This window comes from Motacilla alba, chromosome 9 (assembly GCF_015832195.1).
Source record: "Motacilla alba alba isolate MOTALB_02 chromosome 9, Motacilla_alba_V1.0_pri, whole genome shotgun sequence".
Taxonomy (NCBI): domain Eukaryota; kingdom Metazoa; phylum Chordata; class Aves; order Passeriformes; family Motacillidae; genus Motacilla; species Motacilla alba.
The window spans coordinates 6,755,509-6,768,575 of NC_052024.1; the positions used below are offsets into that span (position 1 = coordinate 6,755,509).

The window sequence follows — 13,067 nt, forward strand, 5'->3', positions numbered from 1 at the left end:
AAATATGTGCTTGTGCATATTCTGTAAAAAAACTCAACCTAGCTTTTAAACAGGTTCACTCATTTCAGTTACCCAACTGGAACAGTTTGGTACAATACATCTAAAAACAAAGAAAAAAAATCACTTTTATCTAGTGAAATATTAAGGCCAGGTTGGACAGTGTATTGAGCAGCCTGGTCCAGTGGAAAGTGGCCCTGCATGATGATCTGTAAGGTCCCTTCCAACACAAACCATTTTGTGATTCTGTGATGATTAACAAAACACTTTTCAATTTCTTTTTGAAACGTATCTTACCCAAAGAGCAGTTTTTGCTGTTACTGAAGGAATATGTGAGAAGAAAAAAAGGGAAATGAAGTTGCAAACTCCTCAAAAAAATGCCAACAAATATTTAGGGCTAAGAAATTAAACATGCAAGAAAGTTGAGAATTCCTTGCATTTTACCAGAGCTATTTCTCTTCTCTTCCAAGCAGCATGAGAACTCACCTCATAAAAGAGTCCCTCTGGGAACTGCCGGAAGCACTGAGCACAGACAAAGCAGCTCTCGTGGTAGAGCTCCCCATTGCTGTTCACAATCCTCTCCGCAGGGTCGAACCGCGCCTGGCAGCGCTCGCACACGGCGTTCGCCAGAGCATCAGACATGTTACTGCAATAAAGACAAGAGCAAGAACATTTACAAACACAACATTCCAGCTGCTTTAAACTCCCTTTTACATGGAAAAAAAAAGATCAATGAGCACTGACATCAGTCAGAAATAAGGTTCTGACAACTCATACATGGCAGATGAGGTCAAGTAGCAGATGTGCCTATTGCTCACTTTTGGCTACTTCACCGAAATTTCACCCCATTACATCATCCTGCTAATAGCTCATTGCAAATACCCACAATTTTTCACAAACCAGCAGTTTGGAGAACAGCAAACCCAATGATCCTGACTTCTTGGGCCTTCTGGTCTCAGGACATGGATTTTCTGATGTGAAATAATCACTGACATCCCACTGTGCTCTCCCCTTCACTGTTAGCAGTAACAAACCACTTCCACCTCTACAATCCCATCCTCCTGCCAAATTAGCTCAAACTGTCAAAGAGTTACAAAGCTATGGGCAGGGAGAAGTCCCTCTAGCTGGCATGGCCAATGCCTCAGCTTCATTTCCTCAGAACATGAGGCTAACCCCCCCCCCTCCCCAAGCCATACTCAATCACATAACATTTCCTCCATTTACCCTAAAATAAGAAATCACCCTAACCTCTTCCACAAATTTTCAAGCTTGCCAGCATGCTAATGTAAGTTTTAAAATGTATATCACATGTGCAAACCAGGAGGGAAAAATTATCAAGTACATCTCAGTTTCTTGTTGCAGTGTGATCTTTCTTTTAACCACCAGACTATCCAATAGTATAAAACCTCAATATTATTACACCTTTAGTTATAGAAAAATTGTTTTATGCCTTCTGGACACCTTTTGAATTCCATGATTGGAAAGACTGCAATTTTATAGGTTGAAGTAGAAAAAATTGCTACCATGTTAAAAAAAAAATCTCCTAACTACTTGCACAGTTCTTTTCCTGAGGTAGGTGATATATGCAAAAAATGAAAGACAGCTTGCTTTACAAGGCTTTTTTCTTTCTTTTTAGATTCAAAGTTACTCTGAACTGATTTTCCACTGTTAATGTTACTCAACAACCCAACATGCTACTTTCCCCACCTCCTCATGGAGAACAGTAATTCAAGAAGCAGAAGATTCTCTTTCCTCTGGTCAGAGACATGCCCCCCAAAACCAGGCCAGTGTCTTTATGCCAGGACTTCGTGCCTTGAGCACAACAGGAATGAGCAGGGAGCAGCCTCACACTCCTGAGGCAGCACAACCAAACCTGACTACACAAGTCCCACCACTGTCTTGGTAAGAAAGATAATGATGACACAGGGACTCCCCTGATGTTGATGCTGCTGCTGACAAGATTTCCTCAAAGCCATGAGAAAGATGATCATGATACAGTCTGAGCTGTCCACACAAGTGAGCTAATGAGTGTGACTCATTATGGAGATGACAGAAACTATCAGTCCAGGAAAATATAAATGAAAGAACCAGTACAAAAAATAACAACTCAGTTCTCTGCCTCAGCTGAAACTATTGGGAAGAGCCAGACTACAAGAGTCAAGTGAACTACATCAGCTCCTGACCAATGTATCTCCTGTAATGCAAACCAGCAGCTGTGGCTCTTTGACAATCCACACCAAGAGTTTTGCACCCTTGCTCTTTTTCTATTTTTAACTCTGCATCCATTTTCACCTAAGACATTTTATTGTTTTGCACTCAAGCTACAATTTGCCACTTCATCATTGCCCTAAAGATATGACTTTGCATTAACTGAAATGTTTTACTTCAACGTTTGCCAATTTCTTAATTTCCCCAGACTACGCACCCCTGTATGCCCTCTTGTTTATACAAAACCAAGCATTTTTTCAACTACAAAGCTGGAAGGAAGAGGGAGCACCTTGTTAATTCACAGCAATTTAATGGTTCAGTTTACTACACTGCTGGAAAAGCACTTCTGCTGACAGCACAGGGAAAAGGAAGAGTAACACCACAACCATCCTTTTGAAAAGTTTGACTTGCTGTGCCACTCATCAGATATCTACACCCAAATCTTTTCCACAAAGGACAGTCCCCAATATAAAGTGCTTATTCTATTCTGTTTGCTCATTGATTTTTTGCTATTCGGTAAAATAAAGAATCTTCCTCTGTTTTAACAATAAGCTGGTGACACAAAGACAGGAAAGGCTATTAAAACACGATGAGATCAGCATCCTGAAGTTATCCTGTCTTACACAAACCCAAAAAATACCAGCGCTGAAACAATGCTTTTCCCAATCTTTCATCAGTATGTCCTGTATCTTTAACAGATTATCTTTGACAAAGTACCTGATTTACAGAAATTATGTTTTTACCGTTATAACTAGGTCTTGAATGGGAAAAAAAAAAAGAGAAACAAAAATATCCTTCTTTAAAAGAAGTGGACAGTATCTAAGAGACCCATTCTGTGCCACAGGTACAAACACTACTGGAATATTTGAAAGCATTTTACCTCCTTCTCTCACTGAAGTCAATATTACCTCTGTTTGAAAACATTTGTTTCACAGAGATCTACCACTGGTGATGGATTGGGGAAAAAGAAGCAAATACAATAATTCCACTGCTAAGAGATTACAAGAGGAGCTCCAGCCTTCACCATCACACTTGCAGATTTCATTATCTTAAACATGGCTACAAGACAAAATGAACCAGACAACGGGACCATCAGGAGAACAGATGAATGGTCTCAGATTTTGCCTCAGAAGGAAAGGAATTGCAAGACTGAGGAGTGTTTCCACCAGAAAAGCCCAGTCAAAAAAAGTTTTCTTTAAAATTGGTTTCAAAAGCTTTCTGGCTTTAGTGTCACATAGAGTTCTTCTTAATCACAATGCTGAATGAAGAATTGCTTCAATAGTGACCCAAAACCTTGCAGATACTACAAAAAGAGAGCAAGGCAGTACTTTGAGATACAAGAATCCAGGGCATTATCCAAACCTCAGCAGAGAGCAAAACCTATGCTGGGGAGCCCTAAAAATGTGTTTTCTGCTCATTCTGGTCTACCAGTATGAGCAAGTGCATACAGAAACTATCACAACATGATTACATTTCTAGTATGTATGCACAGACAGATATGATAAACAGGAAGAGCTATCACCACTTGTTTGTGTCACACACATCAGTAGCCAAGACAAAAATGAGAGCACTCCAGGAGAGGGGCTGGTTCCCACCCCCACAGCACAGCTGAGAATTAGTGACTTAAAGTCCTCAATGTTGACAAAGATACAAATGAAATCTGCTGGGACAATACCAGACTTTTTGATTAATTTCACAGATAATGACTAATGCAAAGACAAAAGAAAGAGGAAGGGTGTCAGTTCGTGAACTAGTGCTGAAAAACAGCCCCCAGTTACCCTTATCATTCCAAAAATCTCTTCATTGCAATTGACTTATGTGGACAACTTTCCCAAACCAAATTAACTTCTTTAGTATGGTTAATATTAAACTTGTGATAAAATGTTGGAAAAAAGTATTTCCCATTTGTTTAATGCATGATTTGTCGTGCATTTGGTAAACTATGTGCACAGTTTAACATTTTCAGCATTTCTCCTTACGTTTGCATTGAATTTGCAGTTCATGCTAAATACTTTTTCACTGACTAAATAAGAAATGAATAATGTTTCTCTCAATATATCTTCCTTGATCATGCAGCCCCCGAACTCTCAGTGAAATAAACATTTTTCTTTCTTATTTAGAACACAGGGATAACCAAAATTAAGAAAAACGTACAAATGCAACTTACGGTCACAATATGGAAAAAAACCAATCTCTCCTTGCAGCAACAGCAATCAAGTATAAACTGGAGGGGTTAAAAAAAACAAACAAAAAACCCCACATATTGCAGCTGAGGCCAGAGTACAAGGTCAGTATGGCTGACCTGCAGGAAGCTGCAATCAGGCAGACTTTTGAGACCAGCAGCAACAAAAATCTCTTGGTATCACACAGAAAAAAGTCCTATGCCATGGATACTCGGGAGTCCCTCCCAACACGATGATACACTTATTGCCAGTAAATCATGACTAATTACTTATAAAGACACAGAGTTAGCAGTGTTCACTCAGCCCAGGCAAATATCAACAACATAAAGAAATGTACAGGTTTTAAATCAAATATTCCTCTTACACAGGAAAAGCAGCCTTTTATTATCAAGCATGTACCACTTCATCCAGAATATCTATTTGATAAATAACTCCTTGTGCATGTTAAATCTTTCTCCACTTCCACTAGCTCAAAGGAGCTTAAACGTGATGTTTGTTTACCAGCAGTGACAACACAAATCATTCCCCACATGTATTCACCAATTATCACCAACTAGCAGCAGCACTACTGTTGGATTACTCTCCTTTGCCTGAATAAAGGACATAAACTATCAAGGCCTATCAGGAAGGAGAAGCAAAAATTAACACTCGCTCAAAACCCATGGATAAAATATAATAATTCAGGAGAGAAACGTCTCAAAGGGATTGAAATTGTCAGTACTGTGACCTGCTCAATAAAACCAAAATATGTTGGCTCTATGCTTACTTTGCTTCAAGAACTACAATGTGAAAAAGATACTCAGTTTACTTGTACATCTGCTTTTTCAGAGCTTTTCCTTCCTCTCACAGGCCTCTTCCATGCTTCTCACTTCTCCTGAACAGCATTATCTCAACTCAATGGCATCACCATTTCCTTCACCACCTTGTTAACTCCCCTCCTCATTAAATTCTCATACATTCACACCCACAGCTTCTTGTAGGAAAAATAAAAAAATTACCAACTAACTAAGAGCAATTAGCTAAAAAGAAAAGAGCAGTAAAAGCAGGGTTTTAGTGAGGAATGCACAACTCATATTGAGAGGCCAAAGTAATTCCTCATATCCAGGTAAGCATCAGGCCTACTTCCTGCTAAGAAAAGTCTAAAATTCAGAACTGACTACTAGAAAAAGAAAATTACATCTCCTGGATGCTCACTGCTCTCTCTAGGGACTCAGACTTCAGATCCTATATCACTGCTGCAGCTCACGGTTCTCCCAAAATGCAATAAGCTAAGTTTAATTTAACTCCTACTAATTTACTGCCACAGCATATATTGTAGTTGATAGGGCCAGGATACACAGAGTGTTGCCAAACAATTTCAGAAAGCTTCAACCTATACACAGTAACACCTTACACCTCAGAAGGCTTCAGGTATCTGCTCATACACAGTAACATCACGTCACTTCAGAAAGCTTCAGGCATCTGCCCTTCTTGTTCTTTAGCCCAAGCTTTCATCCCCTCATGTTGATGCACTGCTCCTGTGTGCCCTCTGCTCCTTTGGTGGTTGCTCAGTGCCCCTGGGCACTCCATGGCTCATTGCTGTCAGTGCTGCTCACCTGCTGCTCACAGCTCTGCCCACTGGGGATGAGGCTTGGCCATTACCACAAACTGTGTACCTACAATTTACCTCCTACTAATGAAAATTCAGGAGTAAAATTTTAATATGAAGCCTGGAAAAAGTAATGATCATATCAAGCAATGGAATGGTCTGGACAGATTTAAGAAGCTCTGGTTTACACATTCTCATGAAGCAGCTACAGTTGAAAGCTTTGGTTTCTGAAGCTGGATTGGAGTTATTTACAAAACCTAAAATCAATGAGCTTGCTATTAACAGTATAGGTAAAGAATTGACTACTGAACCCTAAAACCCACGGAACGATAGAATTTTATCAACATTTTGAAAAATTACTGCATTTCACCCTTATTTTACTCCCCCAGTGCCCAAATGCTTCACCATTAACACCACCAGCACTCTCCCAGTTTGACACTGGCCAAACACCAGACACCCAAACAGTCACTCACTCACCCTCCCCTGCTACAGCTGGGCAGAAGAGAGGAAAAAAAATTAAGCAATGGGGTTCACAAGTTGAGATAAGGACTGGAAGAAAACACTCCAAGGGTAAAACAGGCTCAATTTAGAGGTACAAAGTTAATTTCTTACTAAAAAAGTCAGAAGTGGATAATGAGAAGTAAAACAAGCCCCTAAAAAACACCTTTTTTCCCCCAACACCTCCCTCCTTCCCACTGAGAGTGCAGGGACACAGGGCATGGGGGTTTTGGTCAGTTCATCACCCATGTTTTTTCTCCCTGCTCAGGGAGAGGAGCTACTCCCCTGTGAGACTGCGGGGTCCCTTCCCACAGGAGACAGTTCTCTGTGAACTTCTCCAACATGGTTCCAATCTCACAAGCAGCAGTCCTCCCAAAACTGTTGCAGATAGGGTCACTCTTCCACGCGGTGCAGTCCTCCTCCAGCTTGGAAGCAGGGCCCCCTCTCTCCACCACGTCTCCCACTGGATCACAGCCTCTTCCAGGAATCCACCCACTCCAGTGTGGGCACCTCTCCCATGGGCTGTGAGTAGATCTTTGCATCCCCTGTGGATCCCCACAGGCTGTGAGTAGATCTCTGCATTCCCCATGGATCTCTGCATCCCCTGTGGATCCCCACGGGCTGTAGGTGGATCTCTGCATCCTCTGTGGATCCCCACAGGCTACAGGGGCACAGCTGCTTCACCAAGGTCCTCACCACAGCCTGCAGAGGAATCTCAGCTCCAGCACCTGGAGCCCTTTCTCCTTCTCCACTGACCTTGGTGTCCATGTTGTTTCCCTCACATGTTCTCACCTCCTTCTCTTTAGAAAAATTCACAATTTGAGAAAAAAATTGTGCCCCCCTTTCTTTTGATTTTCTTACTCAATGTTATCACAGAGGCATTACCAATAACTCTAACTGGCCCAGCCTTGGCCATGTCCATCTTCAGAGCCATCAGGGACTGGCTCTGCCAGACATGGTGGAAGCTTCTACCAGCCTCTCACAGAAGCCACCTCTGTGCCCCTCCGCTACCAAAAACCAGGCTATGCAAAACCAACACAAGCACTAATGCTGGTTCTGAACAGTCTAGCACAGAGCTTGAAATGGGAAAGGTTCTCCATTGTTGCTTTCCTGTTATTGTTAAAAACTGAAAGCTTTCTCATCAGGAAAGTCCTTTCCTTCTTAATCTACTTGGAAACGGAAGACAAACCGACCTCATCCCCTCTGGCTCTGTGCCAACGATTCCCACTTTAAATAAAGCAGCCCCACCACCAGAACCGAAAATCTATCAAATCCTGGAAAATGCTTTAACAACGCCATTCCCTTCATCTTGGAGACATACCCACGAGTCCCAGCTGCCGTGTCTGTCCTGCTGCTCAGCAGTGACCCTGTGCCACTGAGCCGATCCTGCCGGCGCTGGTAAAGCTTGGAGGCTGCCAGCCCCCGGAGCCTCAGGCCGGCCATGGCACCCAGGGCCCCTCTGCAGGGGAACGCAGGGACACAACTGGAGCAACACCGGCAGCACGACACTCTGTGAGTCACCTTCCTTTGGGCTGTTGCGTTTACATTTTAGAAGAGCTGAGGCAGGATGCACAGACACCCCATCAAGCCCTGCCTGTCTGCCATTCTGCCATATTCTTAAAGATGTGACAGCCTCTTTCCTGAATTCCACTAGGAATCAGCTACTTAATGCAGCACACTGGGGGCCACATCAGCACCTCATTCTTTCCTAGCCTTGCAGAATGCATCCGTAATAATGTCACAACTGAGGCAAAAAAAAAAAAAATCCTGAGTCTTCACATAATTAAGACACTTTATCCAAGAAAACTTTCTGATCAAAGCCCAGAGAAATGGAGAAAGGCAAAGCAGATTACTAGAGCTCTTGATAGCAAACACTACAGTTTACTGCAGATCAGTATCTGACCCTGGCATCTCCAAGGGCTTCCCTGCAGGCTGCTGTACTACACCATGTCCTAAGATACTGTAAACAACAGAGCCGTTCCTACCACTTGGACAAAGCATATTCCAAGAAACAAGGCTGCAAAGACTTCTGCTCTGAGGACTCGCTGCAGCCGGCAGCAGCTGCACACAGCAGAGGGTCAAGAAGCAGGGAGGAAGAACATATTTGGCATTCCAGGCTCCAGAGTTCTCTGCCTCCAAGCATTACCATGAAATATATCCTAAGAGTCATTATTAACAAATTACTTTTTAGTAAACTGTAAGAAAACAAAAGGGGAGGGAAGGGAGGGGAGAGGATTTTTGTAGCATGAACATGAAATACAGCTTGGCAAGCTACAGAGGAAAAAAATGAGAGGACTGATGACTTCATGAGTTCTAAATTAATATTAGCGAGCAGGAATCCCTTCTGACACTTAAAAGAAAAACAGAAGGGTTTACTGTGGCCCAGTAGAACAGGCATGAATAAAGAGCAAAATACTTTTAAAATCACAAATCAGCAGCCTTAACATCTACAATGCACTCCCCATTTCCTTGATAGTTTCAGCTCCTGACATGACAGCAACCTGTCACTACCATTTCTTTCAGACTGTAAGTGTAGTTTATCCATTTCTATTTTAGAATACAAATGGAATAAAGAAAAAATGTCCTCCATACTGGGTATCTCTGCTGACCTTTGACATTTTAGAGCAATAAACAATTTTTAAAATGAGAGGTTTTGTAAGATGTGAGATTAAATCACCTTTCTACTTCTAGTAAAAGGCAAAACACTAAATCACCATAACAATAATCTTCCTTATCCTTAAGCAATCTGACAAAAACCCTTCTTCTCTCTCAAACATTTAAGCTTTCACCTGACTCATATGACATAACTCTATTGGTTTTCAAATAATCACTCTTCCATGGAAACTATGACTGTCTTCTTCAAAAGGGAAGATGAAGGAATGAAAGAAAAAACCCCAAAAAACCAAAATCTCAACAGCAAACATCCTGTCTTCCCATCCCTCAACACAAGCTCACTCACCCACTCCTCTCTTGCCACCTTACACACAGAGTAAAAATGCAGGGGTTTGTTTTTTCTTTCCCTCTTGATAGATCACTTCTAAGAGACAGGGTTGATGCCAAACTCTTACAGGTGTTTACTTTCTGGGCCAAAGCAGAGAAGAAAGCTGCCAGACTTCTTTCAGGCATTTTCAGGTTCTTCCTCAGAGAAGCACCTCTATGGCCCCAGAACAGACTAAGGACCTTCCTATCTAGAGAGCAACAGAGAGCAAATTTAGATTGAAAGATTAAGATTAAAACCACATTTTCAACCCAGCAGAGCAGAAAGGGCTGCTTCTAACTCAGAGAGATATGATATCTCTTATTTATTTAATAAGATAAGATATATCTTATGTATTTAATACAGGTACAGTCTACTCAGCACCAAGAACCTTTTGTAATACTGTCCTTTATACTCCCTCCTCTTTCAACCCATTTTACTTGCAACTGCTTCATGTAAAGCAGCAGCAGCTCTCGTCTGAAATTTAAAAAGTATTTAACTAGCTAGCCTGATTGAAAATAATACACTGTCATTTCTTACCTTCACTGGATTAGGAACAATCAATAAGCATATCTGTAAATGCAGCTGCTCTTCTTTTGTTGACTACAGGAAGTACATAGGCGTATCCAAATCCCAATTTGACTAAGAATAGTGATAACAAAAATTTCTTAAGAAGATAATTATGCTCTGAAACATGCACTTGGGAAATATTTTTTTTGGGCTTTGTATTAGATTAATTTCTTTCAAGGCAACACAAAACAGCCCAGGCATATTTCATCTTTGAGTTTTCTAATCAACACCACAGCAGCAAAGTCTTAAAGGAAACCCTCTTCCATTCTCGTTTAGTTTCTACTTTGGGCATTTGACAACATTTTGCTCAATGGTCATTCACAGATTCTCTTAGGAATAAGCCCATTATGAAAACAAAGAAAAATAAAACAACAAAATCCAGCTAACCAAACAAAATTAATCAACCCTACCCCAAACTCCAACTATCTTCAAAAAGGCAAAAGTCAAAATTAACAGATGGACTAAATACATTAAATAAACTTCTAGAAGCAGTCTTCCCTTATTTATTGGTAAGGAAGTACCATAGTTAACTTCTAAATGCTCCAAAAATCACACCAACTGTATTTATCAACATTGAAAATCACAGAAAGACTGCTTAGAAACATACTGTTCTTACATCTAATACACTATCTTTTATACAGAATTAGTTTTCAAATGTAGTTAACATGTAAGCTCATAAAACTCGTAAAACAAAGAGTGTGGCCAGCAGGTCAGGGAGGTGGCTCTCCTCCTCTGTTTCCCCAACAGGCCAGCCTGCACCTGGCAGTCACAAATATTATTTCTAAAATCCAATTATCTAGTTATCAATTTTCTCTAGGAAACACAATCATCACACTGTAAAAATGTAACTAGTGATAGGTTTAAGATTTGCATTTCATTTGCTAGATAGTCACCAAATTTCAGTATTTTTTTTACTATGAGTACACAAAAAGAAAGATGTGCAGTTCTTTTTCCTGGACTTATATTTTTCCCTAATGCTAAAAATCAATACATCAAATCACCGCAGTTGTTTAAATTCAGGAGATGCCTCTGCAGCCAAATGAGACAGGACACAATGAAAATGGAGTTATTCTTCATGTATTTTAATATTAATAATGCATCTTTAATCAGAGTATCTAGAAGAGAGCTGTTTCATATTTCTACTTTATAAGAAAGGTGAAGTGAAAAAGAATACTGTTTCAGCACTCCATGTTTTCCAGTCTTTTTCACTTTAGAACACTGCAAAACAACACAATCATTCCCTGTGTCTACACCAAAGAGACATTTATGTCCCGTTCCTGTCTCAGGAAGGTTCCCACTGATGGATATTGTGGGGATGCTCCAGCTGTGAAGCAGTTCATCTCCTCCCAGAAACCTGCAAATCCCACGTCCCAAAAGCTGGAGAACATCTGACTACATGTCAGCAGACTTGAAGAACTACCAGATAACAAACAGGGAACAACATCTGGGTACCATGCAGCAGTGTGACCTGTGGCTGGATCTAAGGAAGAACATTCTCAATGCTGAATTCTTTCCAATGCCATAGGAGTCTGTCCCAGCCTGAAAAGCAACACTGAACATGGTGCTTGTCAATGGCATCGGCCAGGCAAGGTGCTGAGCAGTGCATTGTTACACAGACACTGTAAAGCTCTGCTGGGAAACCACTACCCTAAATGGATGACACTACTAACAAGGAAACAGCCAGCTGAGTTACAGCTGTGACAAACAACTTCAGTTAATTGTCCTGTCCTGGGAATGACAGCAGACAGAACTTTAGAAATAAATGTTCACAGCTGACAAACAGTTCTGAAAACATTAAATAACACCCGCCTTCACTTTTCACAAGCTAAAGCCAAGGCCTGCTCATTTTAACAGCCCTGTGAAGTAAACCCAAGGAAAAGGGAACAGAAGCCCTGCATCACTTTGAACTGCACACTTTGCAGTGCCTCAGCTACCTTGGAATTGTCCACCCAGGCTCACGCTTCACGTCAGAGCTTCCAAAGAATAGTGTTACACTTTAACAGGCGAGTTTCAGAGGAAGCATGGAGAGAAGACAAAGATTACTGTCCACTGGTACTTCCCACTGTCCTCCTGAGTGCCTTCACTCGAGGTAAGCCTGTCAATCTAAACAGCACCATGCCACAGTTCTGAAAAAATAAAATCAGCTGGGCTCATACAGCCACAGTTCTTTCCAAGTCGTCCCCATCCTTTCTCTGTTTAAGAGCTGGATGGATACCCATGACCTGTGAGCATTTAAGACTCCTGAGTCTTCCTTTAGCTGTAAGAAAATGAATGTAAACTTGTAAATACACACCTGTTTCACATGTCAGAAAAATAAAAAAGGGACTATTAAAGACATGAGGCAAAACCCAGAAGAGTTTTCAGCATGTGTAATCACCCAATTTTTGGTCATCACAGAGACCAAAAATAATACATTCCCAAATCACAGATGAGCATAAACAATTATTCAGCAGGTTCTCACACCCAACAACCCACTAATCAGGATCCACTCTGATCAGAAAAAGCTGCATAATACAAACATCAAGATGTGACACAAAAGCAAAGTGAATATTTATACACAAAGTGCTCTGAATCCATCTCAGTATTCCTAATCGCAAAGAACAATCCTTCAGAACTACAGTAACACAGTAGGACTCACAAGGATGAGTGTCCTAAAAAGGGCACCTTGCTAATTGTAGTATTTCTTCTTCATGCTTCTCATCTCCAAAACATTTCACAAAAGCAAGCTTATTTTCACAAACTGCTTATAACGTCTGGGTTTTATTTCACAGATGGGACAAAAAAGTGACATTAAAACACTTGTGCAAACCCTCGCAAAATGCCAGAAAATGCCTTCCCCGCTCCCTTCTCATTTACAACTGTCAATTAAGTTGCTCCACAGCGTTCTCCACTGTCAGACAGCACGAGAGGAGAATCAAGCTCCAGATTTAAACAGCTCCAGATTTAAACAGCTCCCGGAACACGTTAACTCCAAGGCCAGCTCGAAGAAGAGGAGAGTGAATCTGTGGGCAGAGGGGCTGCGTATAGGTCAGTGAGAAGGGCCCCG

The 13,067-nt window shown here is 41.2% G+C and overlaps 1 protein-coding gene across 3 annotated transcripts in view; it reads right to left on the bottom strand.

Annotated features, from left to right (window-relative positions):
- Window positions 1-13,067, bottom strand: part of LIMS2 (LIM zinc finger domain containing 2) — a 31,544-nt gene that overhangs the window by 17,880 nt on the left and 597 nt on the right. Inside the window, exons 1-2 of one of the 3 annotated variants that reach the window (XM_038145482.1) lie at window positions 9,992-10,015; window positions 484-643 (exon numbers count right to left, since the gene is read on the bottom strand). In XM_038145482.1, coding sequence (XP_038001410.1) covers window positions 484-639 — 156 coding nt within the window. In that variant the 5' untranslated portion in view covers window positions 640-643; window positions 9,992-10,015. Of the gene's footprint in view, window positions 1-483; window positions 644-7,795; window positions 8,535-9,991; window positions 10,016-13,067 lie in introns of those variants that run through there. The other 2 variants (XM_038145481.1, XM_038145480.1) reach the window with 2 other exon arrangements.